This window comes from Penicillium mononematosum (genome assembly GCF_028829835.1).
Source record: "Penicillium mononematosum strain IBT 11891 chromosome Unknown utg000005l:1.0-9366267.0:1.0-9372171.0, whole genome shotgun sequence".
Classification (NCBI taxonomy): Eukaryota; Fungi; Ascomycota; class Eurotiomycetes; order Eurotiales; family Aspergillaceae; genus Penicillium; species Penicillium mononematosum.
Window position 1 is genome coordinate 7,459,063 of NW_026643275.1, and position 15,610 is coordinate 7,474,672.

Genomic DNA, 15,610 nt, shown 5'->3' on the forward strand with positions numbered 1-15,610 from the left:
GACTGCTGGGTGTGAAAACAACAAGCTAAATTCTACGAGGCTAAACTGGCGTGGTTCATTTGCCGACTCGTAGTTTCATTGTTTTCAACATGAATTGCTGGTTGGCTTATGAAAAAGCCTAGTGAGTGCCCATATGAGCGGCAATTGCTTCGCTCTGAATTATACCGAAACTAGTAGCTAGTGGCTGACTAGCATTTATAAAGGATGAGACAGGATTTGAAGATCATTATGGCCTCGAAGTTGAGGAACACTCAGATGTACGATCGTGTTGTCCCTCCTTATTACTACCCTCGAGGAATTACTCCAGAACAATATGTGTTTTTTTAGAAGCTCTCCATTCTTACTTTACTAACTCGAACTACACCATGAATTTTCTAAAAGCCATGCTATTGAATTGAATGTAACCCAGCGGCCTCTACCCCCTCACACTCCCACTCCCACTAGCCCTAACTAGAGATTCCCCGGTGGCGTAGCGCCTATAGGAGGAAATCCTACCTCCACATTCCATCCATCCTCAAGGCTCAGGAAATTTCGGGTGAAGACCGCCCCGACCCCCTTAGTAGGAAACCACGACCGAGTAATTACAGGTAAACCAGAAGAGCTTCCGAAGCTGCAACAGTGAATGTTGCTTTCCCACCAGACACAGGGACTGTCTCTACGCTCTCTGTACCCTGAATCGTGCAAGTGCCATTGACAAATGTCTGGCCTGCAACGGTCGGATTCTGGCCCTGATCGACCCGAGACGTGGCGTACGGGGCAGTCAACCGTTTAGCAGTGACGCTGGGGGACGAAAGCCTGAGACAGTGTGTATGTCTGCGACGAACGCATTCCGCTGGTAGAGATATAGTAGTCGGAGTTGTATAGAAGGACCCGAACAGGAGCGCCAGCCTTGTAGATGGCGTAGGCTGCGTATGCTGTATCTTGGCTATCCAGAGACGCAATCTGGTCGGCGTTCGCGAGCGCCATGGTGGCGAAGTAAGCACCGTAATAAGGGGACCCAATATTGTAGCGGCCCCACCAACAGTATTGGCCTTGAGAGTTAGATTGTGATGGGATGGGTAGGAAATCCCGGATAACTTACAGTTCCCGATTGTGCCCTGGTGGAAGTAGAGGGCATCTGTGCCCATTAGGACGGTCTGCATCACATAGTCCAAAATCCAGAGAGCAGCACCAAAGGTTGGGCTGATACCGCCGCCGCCTTGGGTCGCTGGATATTCTTTTAGCATTTCAAGCAAGTGGCGGTAAACGACCACGTACCGGAGTTGGTCTCGCCGAAGATATGCGGCTTGCGTTTTCCAGCAGCAGCAGAGATCTCAGCAGCATAAGGCTTGATCTGAGTGGCAATATCGCTATGGCCCATAAGAGTGGCCAGGTTGTAGGATCCAGATGACTGAGGATAGTTGTGAGAGCAATAATCCTTCACGTAGTCATTCGCCTCTCCTTCTCTCGCGGTAAGGCCAACAAGGCTCATGGGTGAAGTTCCGAAGTAGACACCTGCTGAGATGATATCAGTTGCGGAGAGATTTCCGCACACTGCATCTTGCCAGCTGACTTGGGATGCTTCATCTGCTGCAGCTGTCCAGGATGCACCATTGGCAATAGGATCGCTATCGACGAAAACTGAGCGCTCGATTAGCGTTTACACAGTCAGGGCGGTGTCATTGAGAGCCTACAATTGGGCTCATTTCCCAGTTCAATGGAGTATAGGTTCTTCATTTTGCTCTGGGCGAGAATCGCGGCCGAGATTGTGTTGGTTATATCATCCAAACGACGATTCAACCCAATAATGACCTCTCCAGCATAGGTTGCAGCCAAAGAAATAAAGGATGGTCCGTAAGTCAAAGTCTCGGGGGCAGCACCTGGACTGGCCACTGTATAAGTGACAGCCTCGGTCGATGAGCTATCATACGTCGCCCGGTCCCTGCTCACTGTTAGCAACAGATAGTGACCCATACCAATATATTCATACTGGGTCGTGCCTCCGATCCTCATAGGGGGCCATGTCCCTGTCAGATCCTTCAGGTTCTCTAGACATGTCATTGTTGATTTGACATCTTGAATGTACTCAGGGAATGTAAAGAACTCCAGGCTTCACAATGAGTAAGTATATCCATCAATACCTTGAATCGAGACTCACGATACACCAACGGGAGCTGCAGAGAGCTGCCCACTCGAGTTTGGAGGCGGGGATGTCGGAATATCGAAGGTCAACCCCGAAGCCGAAGCCACGAGACCCAGAAGCGAGACTGAGATGGGAAAGAAAGCCATGACTTCAAATATCTCCGATACTAGATTATTGAGTTGTAAAGCTGAAGGAATTTCTCCTTAAGACAAAGCCCTCGAGTATACCTATGTGGGCTACAATGGAATCAAAATCCCGGGGAACCCCACATCTTACTAGCTTCACGTCATGGTCGCTATTTACCTTGTCAAACCAATTTTCCTAGCAACATAGGTGTTTAGTCACAGCATGCAATACCTTAATCCATGTACATACAGGGGTCGGCTATTGACGGGCTACATTAACCCGAGTCCTGCATATGAGGTCTCAGCCGCGTGATTCCTTGATGTTAGGATCTACTAGCACCATTTGCTAAAATCATCTATTGCCTATCACTTTGAGACATGGAATCTTCACTTTGTCGAATACGCAGACACTGTCGTGATCCTTTCTCTCCCGGGTCTCGCTGTGCAAACTACTGTGGAAAGTTTCCCTGCTGCACTTCCCGAGCTTGACCTGTCAGGTCCAAAGCATGTCGATATCAGAAAAGAACTGTAGATGGTAGAATAGAGCTAGTGCAGCAAGATCCATATATTGATACTAAGATTATTGATTGAAAAATATTGATTGAAAAACAACTGTTTCTTTATCCAAGGATCTGTTCAGAACCATTACGCAGCGTCGAGACTTCCCGTAGTAGCCCAGTATACGTTATAATTGTATCCCTGAGCGTCATAGAAAGGACTCAGTGTCACATCCTTGTCGTTGGCAATGGAGGTGAAATCAAGGCTAGAAGCCGCGGAGCGTTTGATAGAGCCAAGAGCGAGAGTAGGAGTACTGCTCAATGCTTGGTCGCCGTAATTTCCACACAAAACAGTCGGCCCATAGGCAATTGCAACCATACTCGAATTATCATTTGCAGCCACCGTACGCAGACTCATAGGGAGGCGGATCTCAACCACATCTCCATCGACCCATGTGCGCGAGATTTGAGCATATGTCCAGGAGTAGCTTTAACATCAGATAAAGCTTCTCCATTCAGCGTCAGCTCTGCGTTTGATGCCCATGCAGGGATGCGGATATTCATCGTCCAGGCGCCACTACCAGAGACTTCCAGTTTCGATGTATCGCCGACTGGGTAAGTCGTAGATTGTTTCAGGGTAATGCCCATCTCGGGCCATTTCAGAACAGAGGACATGAATAGATTGATAAACAACGTCGAGTCGTTGTAGAAGTAGATCGAATCCATCAACTTGGTGTTTGTTTCCAGCGCCGTTCCCTGACAGCACCAGAATGAGTCGTAGTCCGTACTCCAAGTACCGCCACCCCAGGCGGGACCGACACCGCGGCGACCTCCAGCATTCAGAGGGGTGAAGTAAGTGACGTGGCCATGGTGATCATGGGGGTCCTGTTGGCCCAGCAGATGGTTGAGTAAGGAGTTTTCGTAGAAGTCGAAATATGCCGAGTTGTCGGAATCAAGAAGCCACAGCTCGCGGGTCAGCTTGAGCATGTTGTAGGAATTGCATGCTTCACACGTGTCATTGGTAAGATAAGCGGCGATGGCATTGGGGGCACGGAAGTGTTCCGCTTGGCTGTTACCACCGATGGCGTATGTGTGCGATTTGACATTGATTTCCCAGGCGTTGCGGGCAATATCGAGGTAGCGAGATTCTCCGGTGGCTTTGTATTGCCGAGCGGCCCCAATCCATTTTGGTACTTGGGTGTTCGCATGTAGACCGTCCAGCTCGTCTTTGTTGGCCGCAAGCGGATCGAATATAACGGCATGATCAAACCGTTGGGCAACGGTAAGCCATCTCTCGTCCCCAGTTTGGTGGTAGATGTCAGCCATTACCTCGTTCATACCGCCGAATTCCGTTTGTAGCAACTTTTGCATTGCGTCGTAGCTCAATGGTTCGGTGCGTTTGTCGACCCAGCTGGCCAGGGACAGTAAGACATCTCGAGAGATGGTGTCGTTTGTCAAGCGCCAAATATCGAGAAGACCCACGAGAGTCTTGTGCACAGCATAATACGGAACATTGCCGTTTGTCAGGGTGCCGTTCTCGAGTTTTGCGAATTCAGATTCCGGGAAGCCAGATACATATCCGTCCGTGAAACCAACAGCCTTGTTATTGGCCTGACATTTTGCAAGCTCGGCCGCAAAGTAGGTTGCTCGATCATAGCACGTTTGGTCGCGGAGCACAGCATAGCACTGAGCCCAGGCACTGAGGAAATGGCCCTGGACATGCGAACGGAAGGGGAAATCCGGAGCATCCCAGCCACCGTTAGGCGTTGCCTGCTGTGTAGAGAGTCCATGTGTTGCCCGGAAGACATAAAGTAGTCTGTCAACGTCTATTTCTTTCAAATATTTTAGGGTACGGCCCTGGTTTTCCAAGAAGCGGTCTTGGGCCAATTCGACGCCGCCGAGGTCGAATGCAAAAGCCTGGGCTCCAACCTTGCTACCTAAGTCGGATTGTCCATTGACGAAAGAGGAAAGAGAAAGAAAAAGGAAGACGAATATAGCGAGGGGTTTTTGCCAGTCCTTGGAGTGTATCATCTTGAATTACTCCGGATAGGAAGACGGGAAAGGCCAGTCGGTTCGGAGAGGAATGGGCGTAGCTGTTCTGCAGGCGTCTGAAACATGAGTGCAATAGTCTGGCAATGAGTCCCTTTTAAGATGTAGATTTTTCCGGTGGGATAAGAGTGGTCCATATACCTCCGCACTCAAAACTCGGAGGATTCCATGCGGGGGGTCTGGTGGTGCCACCGGACTCCCATAGTTGGCCTTCTAAGATGGGAAACTTGCCGGAGGGTTTGCAGATCAATTCACTCTAATAAGAGTAGAATATTAAAGGCTAAAACATCTCTTGAGCATCATTATCATCTTGAGACAAAACCCCCATACAACCTAATTGGACACCACAATAGTAACTCTCATAATAATTATATATGCGGAGTTTTCCTTATAGGTGGATGCTTTTAAGAGATATTTAACCTCTTTGGAGGAATTTGATGAGTTCCTGTGATATATATTCGTTGATAGATGTCTGGCTTTGTAAAAACCATGATACTGAAGTTTTCCGATTTTCTTGAAATTGATATAGGTGTTAGAAAGACTTAGCAATAGCTCTCAAGTGACAATGAAATCAAGTAATAACGTGGTTGATATGGGCCTGTCATTTTCCTAGTATGTCTTGTTATTAACACTTATCTACGGAGTATACTCCGTACACGTACGTTCATTGCGAATACAAGTATAAAGTAGATAAGAAATAAGAATTGAATAACATTTCTAATCTAGTAATAAATATTGAAGTTATGAACATAAAGGATACAATATTGTACAAAGGATATTCTCGGTGAAGTGAAGATGCCGAGGTAAATCTCGAATCCACTCAACCAGTCTTCTCTCAACAACTTCGCCTTCTAGATCGCTAAATTTGGAAATTTTTCTTTTCTTTTCGCTCTTTATAATTTATGATGTTCCGATCTTTTACTACTCTTCCTTCTCTTCCTTCTCTTCACATCTCCTTCTCCTCCAGACTCTCTTCACGACTTCTTATCCGCGACTCTTTCTCCGCTACTCCGAAGCGACCCTATACCCGGTCCTACTCTACCGGTAAGTTATAGACATCCTGCATCATTCCCGGCAGAAGAACTAAGTATTCACAGCGCCGACTCCCTCCGCCTCTACTCACACTCCACCCCCAGCGCCGCGCTCGCGTCTCCGCCGCTTCATCGGCTTCACCTCAATCGCCGTCTTCGCATTCACCATCGGGCTAACCTACCAAACCCAACGAACCGTCTCACGCATCATGGCCACCCCAACCGACGAGGAGACCCTGACGGCATTCATTGCCACCGACTCCGCAACCTCGGAAATCGATAACGCGATCCGCACCCACCCCGTCGCAGAGGCCCTCCGCGCAAACCCCGAATTCAGCGAATCGCGCCCACACCTTACAATCCCCGAGCCCCTGCGCGAACGCAACCTGACTGCTGGAACGCTAGCCGGACCGGGGAGGATCGTCGTACCGCCATATGTATTCAGCGAGCGCGGGGGTAAGACCATGATCTCGCTTATGTATCTGGGCGGTGATGTCTGCGGTCATCAGGGTATTATTCATGGCGGTCTACTGGCTACATTGTTAGATGAGGGTCTGGCGCGTTGTTGCTTCCCGGCTTTGCCTAATAAGGTCGGTGTTACGGCTAATTTGAATATTGATTACCGGGCTCCGGCTATGGCGAATCAATATGTTGCCCTTCGTGCGGAGACTGTTAAGGTTGAGGGTCGGAAGGCGTGGGTGGAAGGTCGTATTGAGACTCTTCCGAGCGATGGTACGGAGCCTGTGGTTTTAGTTGAGGCTAAGGCTTTGTTTATTGAGCCTCGACAAGCTGCTGTAAGTTGAAATCGTGGATTTTGACTTTTTCCCGGCTAATTTCTTCCAGGCGCTCTCGAGTCTCTACAAAGTGGCGTGATTGGGGGAATCTCCGACTCCGAAATTTCTGCATTCGGTTCCTGTTCCTGGTTCCTGGCGTTATATAGACCTTTTATATGTAAATGGGTTTAGAATTGAACATATTTTATACACTCTACAATATGCTCCTAGTATGTACTAGTATGTAAGACTCATATAAAACGTAGATATAAGAACGCCAAGCAATTGCGACACCCCGCGATGATCACATCTTCTCTGACGCGGCCGTTCCACTCTCCCCTATTTCTACTTCTCAACCTTCTCCCTCCTCCTTAACTCCATATACATCCAAAATGGCTACGTGAGTACAAAACCCAATGCCGACCTACACCCAAATCTAACCCAACCAAAACAGCAACATCACCTTCCACGCCAGCGCCCTGACCCGCAGCGAGCGCACCGAGCTGCGCAACCAGCGGGGTCTCACAATCTGGCTGACCGGACTCTCCGCCTCCGGCAAGTCAACTATAGCCGTCGAGCTGGAGCACCAGCTCGTCCGCGACCGCGGTATCCACGCCTACCGTCTGGACGGCGACAACATCCGCTTCGGACTGAACAAGGACCTTGGATTCAGCGAGGCCGACCGCAACGAGAACATCCGCCGCATTGCCGAGGTCGCCAAGCTGTTCGCCGACTCCAACTCCATCGCCATTACTTCTTTCATCTCGCCATACCGGAAGGATCGCGACACTGCCCGCCAGCTGCACGAGGTTGCCACGCCCGGCGAGGAGACCGGTCTGCCTTTCGTCGAGGTCTATGTTGATGTCCCCGTTGAGGTGGCGGAGCAGCGTGACCCCAAGGGTCTGTACAAGAAGGCTCGTGAGGGTGTTATTAAGGAGTTCACTGGTATCTCGGCTCCTTATGAGGCGCCGGCCAACCCTGAGGTTCATGTGAAGAACTATGAGTTGCCTGTTCAGGATGCTGTGAAGCAGATTATTGATTACCTTGACTCCAAGGGTTACTTGCCTGCCAAGAAGGAGTAAGGTGGTTCTTTGCTTTGGGATTCGGATATGATTTAGATTAGACGGATGTATCTATGGCCGGCTTTACATAAAAAAGAGTCCTGTATAGCGGATTGGATATGGTGTTTTTGTGCTTGATTCCCCTCCCGCTTGCTGTATATACTGCGTGGACAATATAGATCGCTTTTCCACATCATCTTATGAGCTGGGCCGAGACTGGGCAATGGGACATATCCGCCTGCTGTTCGCTTGAATGCGTGTCATTGAAAAAACAAAAATATCCAATGCTAGTTGGTGCTAGATGTACCAGAAGTGGTATATGTACGCAACGTCTTCTCGAAACTTTGTATCTGTTATGCCTCGCAAAATAGGCAACCTTAGTTGAACTCGAATTCATAAAACACATACGGCGTGTAGTCTGCGCCGCCCTCACCACCTGCGTGCATCTCGCCAGGATCATCCCGCTGCATACGGCCCTTCTTGTCCCGCCAAAGGCATTGCCCGCCAGATACGAGTATTTATTCTCGAGGTTCTGCTTTGCGCGGTCTGCTTGCTTGGAAGTTTGTGTCTGTAGAAAGGAAAGAAAGTCAGCCATTGCCCCAGTAAAAGCCCAACGAAAAGTAGAGCAGAGCGAACATACCCGGACCAAAGCACAGACGAAATCCAACGGCAATCCATACCGCAGTACTGTCTCGACAAACACCCTCAGAACCAAAATATGAATCCAGACCATAACAGCTTCACTCCAAGCCGTGCGACCGAGTCGCAGCGTCTCACCCCATACCTTACGCTCATCACCACCAACGCGCTCAACCTCCTTGCGCTCCTCCTCCTTCCCACCCTCGACGTACTTGAAGTCGCGCGGGATCCACTTCTGCTCACGGCACTTATGCACGAATTCGGCGCTGTGCTTCTTGAACGCCGCCACAGCGTACAGCGTGAACTCGCTGTCGGAAGCGACCAGCTGCGCGGACCGTGGGACCACCATTGGCGCGACGGTCTCGTAGGTCTTGAGGAAGTCTTTTACTAGCTGGGCGGGCACGGCGACGAGGTGGGTTTCGATGTATTCGGAGTCCTGGATGATGGATTTCGGGTCGACCACCGAGGCGAGGGACTTGGTTGAGAGGTTTCCTCTGTGTAAACGGGTTAATTCCGGTTCTCGTCGCTGTCTCCGTCGTAGTAAACGTACGTTTGTTTCCGCTGCAGGGTGGACAGCGTGTTCTTGACCTGGTTATATTGGGAGTACTTGAATCGGATGTCGTTGTCGATGCTGGTCGCTTCCTACAGTAGACGACAACGCATTAGTATGTAATTCCAAGACAAACAGACACCTGGAGTCTATGCGCGACGCAACAAACCTTCTGCAACAGATCAATCAACTCCGCCAAGGGCTTATCGGCCCTGTACTTGACTTTGTTCCATTGGAAAGTACGCAGGTACTGATCGACCGGCTCTGTAGGCAGTCAGAACCTAGAACACAGAGATATTTCCTCCAGTACTGTGATGCGTTTCCCTCCACAGCCAGAACAATACCAAGCTGGAGACATACTATCGTTGACAACCTTCATCTGCTCAATCTGCGACTCGTCCTCAAGGATGTTCTTCAACGCATCGCCGACCTTGGCAACGACACTCTCGCACGAAGCCTCGAGCTTGGAGAGCTCTTCCGCCTGCTGGACAAGGGCATCTAGCGTGCCGATCTTGAACTCCGGGATTGGGAAGGAGGTGGTGGAGCCATTGTCCGGGGAGACGGTGGTCGAGACTGCTTCGAGGGCGTCATCACGGTGGTGCGAGGGGGACGATGGAGGTTGGGAGAGAAAGGAGGAGGTATTTGCTTGGTTTGGACATGGTTGATTATGTATTCGGGGAATTCAAGGGCCTTCGATGAGGCTTGGGAGCGGTTTCGGGGTTGAGGGGGAGCTCGGGTGGCCTCGATGTCGTAGGCGGTGGGTGCTTGGACCAGCTATGTCCACCTGGCACATCTACACTTGCTACGTTTTACCTTGGAAGCATACTCACTTATCCTTGACATGGAACTTTAGAGATCTGATCATGTTGGCTGGAAATGATAGAATGGACATCTTTTCGATATTTACCTCACACTGCAGTGGTCAATATCCTTTGCCACTAACGTACATTCCCCTTGAAAAGGCGCAATTCCAAATGACTTTCCCATATAAACCTGTGATAATGTTCAATATCAAATCAAATATCCATGACTTTCATACTGGGAACCTAACTAACGTACATGAGCGCCGTTGCATGTGCTACTATTTCACTTGAAGTACTTTGTAGAGTTGCATAACGCTAGAAATCAATTCAATTCTCGCTCAGATCCGGAAACAAGCATCACACAAACATGCCTCAGTTTGGCATGAAGAGAAAAAAGAGAAAAAGATAAGATAGGGTATCTGTATCAAGCGTGCAGCCCTGACCGTGAACCGAGTAGAGAGGTATGAGTGGAGGGCAGGGAGGTAGGGGTAACTGTACAAAAAGAAAGAGAGGGGGAGGGGGAGGAAGGGGGAAGGGGGAAGCCCAATTCATGTTTCACTATCACACCTAAGAATAGGGTCGATGAAGGTAGAAGGTAGAGAGCGATTGTGAGTGATTCGTGTGAATATGAGAAGATAAGTACATCAACCCTAGCCCTGCATGCCCATGAAAACTTCCTGGCAGTTCTCCACCAGGAACTTCATGACATCGTTCTTTTTCTGGACGTCAGTCATCTCACGCGTCAGACTTTCAGGTCGCATGATTGTCGGCGCGAAGACCACTGCGACATTCTGACTGGTCATTAAATTATCTTCGTGGCGCTCAACTACACGTTTGAGATGGAAGATGAGGAACTCCAGAACGTCGCGGTGCACACGAGGCAGCTCGAGTAGGCTCTTCTGCATGAGCTCAATTCTCGCGGACATAGGGCTAACCTCGGCAGAATCGATCACAAGTTCATAAACCTCGTAGGTGATCAGGGGGCTGGGGAGTTTTCGGAAATACTGCTTCAAAGTGGATGTGACAGCATGGATATCAAGGTCGGGATCGGAGATATCGTAATCAAATGGAGAGCGTTCGAAGCCTTCGCGAATAGTTTGAATGACGGAAGCGGCACCGGACTTGCGGTAAATGCCTTCCATGTCCATTCCTGATTATATTTGTTAGTATAACGATCGCCTGGATAACGACCGACAAAACATACCTCGCAATTCAACTTCCTGGATACACCGCGTGACGATAGACGGAATGATGCTCTTTTCATGTTCCATGCGAGCTTCAAGATCGGTACCGAAAAGCGCTGAAAACGATTAGCTTATACTGATATCTTAGATGGTAGGATCGTGAACATACCATCAGCAGCAACTTCAGCCAACACAGGCACGCTGTCGGCCTGCGACATCTTTCCTCCCTGTTTGCCTCTCTGGTTTCCGAAGAAGCCAAAGCCTTGGCGACTAGGGTCTTGAGTCTGAGAACGCGGGATACTACCGCCACCCTCTTGTGTCTGTCCTCCTTCGCTAGACATGAATGCCCCCTTAAGACCCTTGACACCTTTGGCGACATTCTGTCCGCCCTTTTTCCAGTTAAACTTGCGAGGTTGGCCCTTGCGAATGCTGACAACCTGGGGGCCTGGCACAATAGTAGCTGTAGCAGGCTCTGAGTCCTCTGAAATTTGAGCAGTCGAGACAGATCCCTGATACTCGTTCAAGGAAGGTTTCATCACTTCAATGGAGTTCGTCGACCTCTGCTTGTTGTGCGAAATGCCTAGACCGTTAGGCTTGGGTTGACCTTCCGTAGCTTTGTAGAGTTCTTGGATCTGATGAACCAACTGATTGTTCAGCTCAGCTAGCTGTGCGTTCTTCATAGACAATTGCTCGAATTCCTGGAAGCTCTTCTCCTTTCGAGTGTTCATGGCTTCCAGTTCCTCCGACAAGTCATTGCGCTTTTGCATGAGGTCTTCAATTTGTGGGGCATACGAGTCTTTCAGTTTTTGAATGGACTCCGCTAGCTCGCGCAGCACATGGTTGGAGAGTTTGCCAAGATCCAATGGCCCACTGGTGCCACCACGTTTTTCAGCCTCCATGTGATCTGTGAGAACCGTGAGCTCACGCAGAACGATCTCACGCTGAGCGTCAAGGACGACCATGGTAGATCGTTTCTCGGAAAGCTCGGTGTTAACCTGCTTGACATCTGCTGCGGCGCGAGCGGCTGATTCTAGTTCTGCAACTCGTAGACGTTCTTTGCGCAGTTCGTTGCGAAGCCAAGAGATCTCTTCACTCTGCGATCCGGCAACGGGGCTGCCAACATCCGTTCCAGCTATGCTTCGATTGCTAGGTGAGCGAGGGTTCTTAAGATCCTTGCTCATTCGCACACTTTTCTCGCTGAAGCTACGACCATGGCGGACAGAGTTTGAGACGCGCCGCAGGAATGATTCGTTATTTTGCCCAACTGTGTCATCGCCACCGATTATTCGCGTCAATTCCTCGTCCATAGAGAAGTCGCCTCCGCTATTGTACCGTAGCAATGTTGACGCGCCGGAGCCATCGTATGGGTGTGATTCATGTGGGGATGTGTGTAAGGCAGGAGATTGAATAGGCTGTTCGAAAGTGTCACTACGGAGCATAGGGGAATCCCCGTACTGAGATGACGCAGGCGACGATCCGACCTCTTTTCTTGGAATTTGGTGAAGCTTGCTTTCAAGTGAATCACCGCGCTTTGGCAGATGCGGCAAGCCGGAGGCTTGAGAGCGCGGCGATTCCATTGAGCCGTGGTCGTGGGAGCGAAGCTCGTTCGAGGAACGAGCTGCAGCCGAGGTAACGTTTTCCATTGGAGTGTGTCGTTTTGCGTCACTGGCCGATTCCTTTGATCTGCTGTTATCAGGGCTGGTAGGCCCAGAAAAGTTGCTTGTTTCTCTGAAGCCGCTCGGTATATCAGATGAGCTGCGAGCAGAGCCTGCCTTTGCAAGCTTAGACGAGTCAGAGACTGGTAATGGTGCTTTATCGGGAGAATTGGCCTCTGTTCGTTCCCAGCCCTTCTCCTGATAGGCTATATGGGGCGAATGATTATCCGAAGGTGTTTGAGAATTGGGTTCTTGCAGATATTCACGGCCTTCGCGTGAGGCCCTGTGTGAGGATTCACCTGGTTGATGATTGAAGTACTCACGTGCAGGCTCCTGCCGTGTCTGTGAGTGACCACGGGAAGAATTACCCTCACCCGAAGGATCAAAGGCAAGAGGAATCAATAATTCACCACCGTCAGCGTCAGTGTTGCGTGCCATTGATTGACGACTGCTGCGGTATGTGCTGGAGGGAAGCATAATATTATCTGTGTGAGAAAGTAAGCAAGAGGTTTAGGACGCTATGTTAATCTCTAGAATCAAGGGAACCACAACAATATAGGCGGTGGCGCCAATGGTGGAAGAATACAGAGCGGTGCATGGGATCTTATTGTCCCATGTGATAAAAATGGTACAATAAGGAAGTGTAGCCTGCGATGTCTAGACTGCAAAAAGGGTTTCTTACCTGAATCAGCCTGCTGATTTGAAATTGCACTTCCCGGTCTTTCATCATTTAGATCTGGCGTTTCCGGCATTCTATTAGGGTCTGGCGTGCCTGTATATTCGCTATGCTCCCCGTCCATTTCTTGTGTTTCTTCAAGGAGGTGGGGAGGCAACGAGGGCAAGGATTTGTCGAGCTTCACATTAGGCCCCGGTGGTTTTTTACCACTACTGCCGCCGGCTTTCCTTTTTCGTCTTCGTGCCATTAGCGATTCATGACATTCCATGCAGAAAATACCCTGTGAAGTGCGCGCATAGCGCAAGTTCTCAATCTTTCGCTTGCAGTTCCGGCATCGGAAGCATTGAGCACAAAAAGCCTGGTCTCCCGTCAAGATGGCCAAATCCTCGATCTTGTTGTTGCAAGAGCTACAACTATACGTGCAGTTACTGCATATAAGTGATCCATCACCCAAAAGGAGGAGGTGCGCGTCCGAGTCAAGCAAAGTGCTGCATGTACTGCATCGGAAACAATCGATGTGCCATCGGTTTCCAGCTACAGGAGGTTAGCGACATGAGAAGATGCCAACAAGCAGCACGTATCCGACATACCAAGCTCAAACGCTTTCCCTTCTTCAAGAGTCTGGCACGACGGTTAGTCAAGTTCCTTCCTGCCCGCTCGCTCTACATTGTGCCTACCTCTCCACAGCCCTTGCATGGGTAGGACTCGTCCTGCTCCATAGGAGACTCCGGGTAAGCGCCCTGGTTCTCCATCTTGAGATCCACTGTCTACCCAAAATGTAAGGTAGACTATTGCCGTATATCGATACGAATATCAGCCTGGCGGAGGTTCGCAGACTAAGGCCAAAATCGTGTGTATACAGGCGATTTGTGATCGCTACGGAAGATCTCAATCGCAGTCACATGCGCCGTTGGTGCTGGTTCCTTGAGATACTTCTTGTTGACCGTAACCTCGGGTGGGCGCCGGAATTGGGGAGATAGGGACGTCGGTGCGGGTTTGGAGGGGAAGACGTAACAGGGGGCTGAAAGAACGGCGAATGGTGGCTGAACCTGCAGACTACCAAGTTAAAAAAAAACGTGATCAAAAGCTAGTTTTAAGCGTAAGACAGCAGTGCCCCCAATCAGTCCCGATCCAAGGCAGGGCTGACCACGTATGGGGCGGGTCGGACCAGGGTGATAGCGACGGCAATTATGATTGCCTATGCACCAGGGATCATGGGCATCAATCTCTCGACGTACCAGGTACTGCCAGCCGTGGTACAGAGGTGTTTCAGATAAATAATCGCGGGTGTTGTAACCGTTAAGCGCAACAGGCGAAGCGAAACGGGGATTGCCCCTCGCGGGCGTTGGGTTTCGAGGTTTAACGGAGGAAGCCCCGAAGCGAAAGGAAACGAAATCCGGGAGTAATGAGTATAATTAATAAGAAAAAGAAAAGAAAAAGCAATAAAACATGAGAGTCGGATTAGGGGGGGGTGGAGGGATGAGAAAGGAGAGATGAACTTTTGGCTTTCTGCCACCAAAAGGTCTTCCCCACGTAAGTTACGAATATCATTTTATACATTTTACTTGTATATCATTTTATTTTTACTCTTTATATATGCAGATATGTACTCAATACATTTCCTTCTGTCCATAAGAGGTATATTGTAACTGCCCAACCTATTCTCATCCTTACTATCGGTACTCCGTACATATACAACATTTACCTTGACTGCGCCCAGAACGTGCGGACCTTCATTTTCCCTACAACCAATGAGGTGATACCCCTGAATTTCGTCCAATCTGATTTAATCTCCGTCAAAATGAGAATGAAAGTCGGTACTAGTCTCATATATTTATATTCTCCCAACAATCTCAACCCAAGCCACCGTTAGATATAGAGGCCCAAGCGATTTTTCAGCTCTTCCTGGCGGATCTGAGTATCCCCCCCTAACGATCGCTCCATAGCCCCATTGTTTTGACCATGGTACGGCTATTTAGTCTCAAACACTTCTCCTACACTTCTCCTACACTTCTCCTACACTTCTCACACGCTATCCCCTGGACTTTGGTCCTTCATTTTCAGCCCTGTATGGTTTCACAAAGTATCCCGAAGTCAATCTCGCAGAGTCTAGAGCCTAATAAATATTCCCGAGCTGAACTTCAGCCTAAAGACACAGTCCTAGTGACAGTACCCTACCCCTGATCATTTATATCCTAGCTCAGGCCTCTGCTGTTTGGAAATTGTGAAACGGCTTGTCGTGTCACGTGGGCGTCCATCAGATTCGGGGGAATGGCATCAGGAGTGGCTTGCGCATAACAGCTATTCTTGCTGAATGTTGAATGTTCGGCTTTTTTTTGGCTGCCCGAAAGTGACAGTGCCAAGGTTCTTCTACCACTTCTATTTACAATACTATGTACCGACCAGCTTCTCCTCTACCCGTGAACACATTTATCTATTAATAGC

General features: G+C 49.4%; 7 protein-coding genes across 7 annotated transcripts; 2 read left to right on the top strand and 5 right to left on the bottom strand.

Moving 5' to 3' along the window:
- Positions 1–581: 581 nt before the first annotated feature.
- On the bottom strand, positions 582–2,268 carry N7519_011033 (glycosyl hydrolase family 79 C-terminal domain-containing protein; the record flags this gene model as incomplete). The annotated part of the gene is made up of 5 exons (XM_057297806.1): positions 582–1,207; positions 1,258–1,620; positions 1,674–1,921; positions 1,970–2,089; positions 2,138–2,268. 5 exons carry the CDS (start codon positions 2,266–2,268, stop codon positions 582–584), a joined length of 1,488 nt encoding a protein of 495 aa, XP_057145688.1.
- Positions 2,269–2,892: 624 nt separating this feature from the next.
- N7519_011034 (uncharacterized protein) lies at positions 2,893–3,123 on the bottom strand (the record flags this gene model as incomplete). Its single annotated transcript, XM_057297807.1, has 1 exon — positions 2,893–3,123. One exon carries the CDS (start codon positions 3,121–3,123, stop codon positions 2,893–2,895), a length of 231 nt encoding a protein of 76 aa, XP_057145689.1.
- Positions 3,124–3,158: 35 nt separating this feature from the next.
- N7519_011035 (uncharacterized protein) lies at positions 3,159–4,775 on the bottom strand (the record flags this gene model as incomplete). Its single annotated transcript, XM_057297808.1, has 1 exon — positions 3,159–4,775. One exon carries the CDS (start codon positions 4,773–4,775, stop codon positions 3,159–3,161), a length of 1,617 nt encoding a protein of 538 aa, XP_057145690.1.
- A 923-nt stretch (positions 4,776–5,698) lies between these two features.
- On the top strand, positions 5,699–6,697 carry N7519_011036 (PaaI family thioesterase; the record flags this gene model as incomplete). Its single annotated transcript, XM_057297809.1, has 3 exons — positions 5,699–5,837; positions 5,891–6,618; positions 6,668–6,697. 3 exons carry the CDS (start codon positions 5,699–5,701, stop codon positions 6,695–6,697), a joined length of 897 nt encoding a protein of 298 aa, XP_057145691.1.
- A 292-nt stretch (positions 6,698–6,989) lies between these two features.
- Positions 6,990–7,679, top strand: N7519_011037 (adenylyl-sulfate kinase; the record flags this gene model as incomplete). Its single annotated transcript, XM_057297810.1, has 2 exons — positions 6,990–6,997; positions 7,052–7,679. The coding sequence occupies 2 exons, from the start codon at positions 6,990–6,992 to the stop codon at positions 7,677–7,679; spliced, it is 636 nt and encodes a 211-aa protein (XP_057145692.1).
- A 266-nt stretch (positions 7,680–7,945) lies between these two features.
- Positions 7,946–9,690, bottom strand: N7519_011038 (H(+)-transporting V1 sector ATPase subunit C; the record flags this gene model as incomplete). Its single annotated transcript, XM_057297811.1, has 7 exons — positions 7,946–8,008; positions 8,131–8,226; positions 8,299–8,791; positions 8,848–8,939; positions 9,017–9,111; positions 9,208–9,492; positions 9,678–9,690. The coding sequence occupies 7 exons, from the start codon at positions 9,688–9,690 to the stop codon at positions 7,946–7,948; spliced, it is 1,137 nt and encodes a 378-aa protein (XP_057145693.1).
- Positions 9,691–10,300: 610 nt separating this feature from the next.
- Positions 10,301–13,917, bottom strand: N7519_011039 (uncharacterized protein; the record flags this gene model as incomplete). Its single annotated transcript, XM_057297812.1, has 6 exons — positions 10,301–10,800; positions 10,855–10,950; positions 11,004–12,974; positions 13,172–13,699; positions 13,756–13,786; positions 13,843–13,917. 6 exons carry the CDS (start codon positions 13,915–13,917, stop codon positions 10,301–10,303), a joined length of 3,201 nt encoding a protein of 1,066 aa, XP_057145694.1.
- Between the last annotated feature and the right edge of the window lie 1,693 nt (positions 13,918–15,610).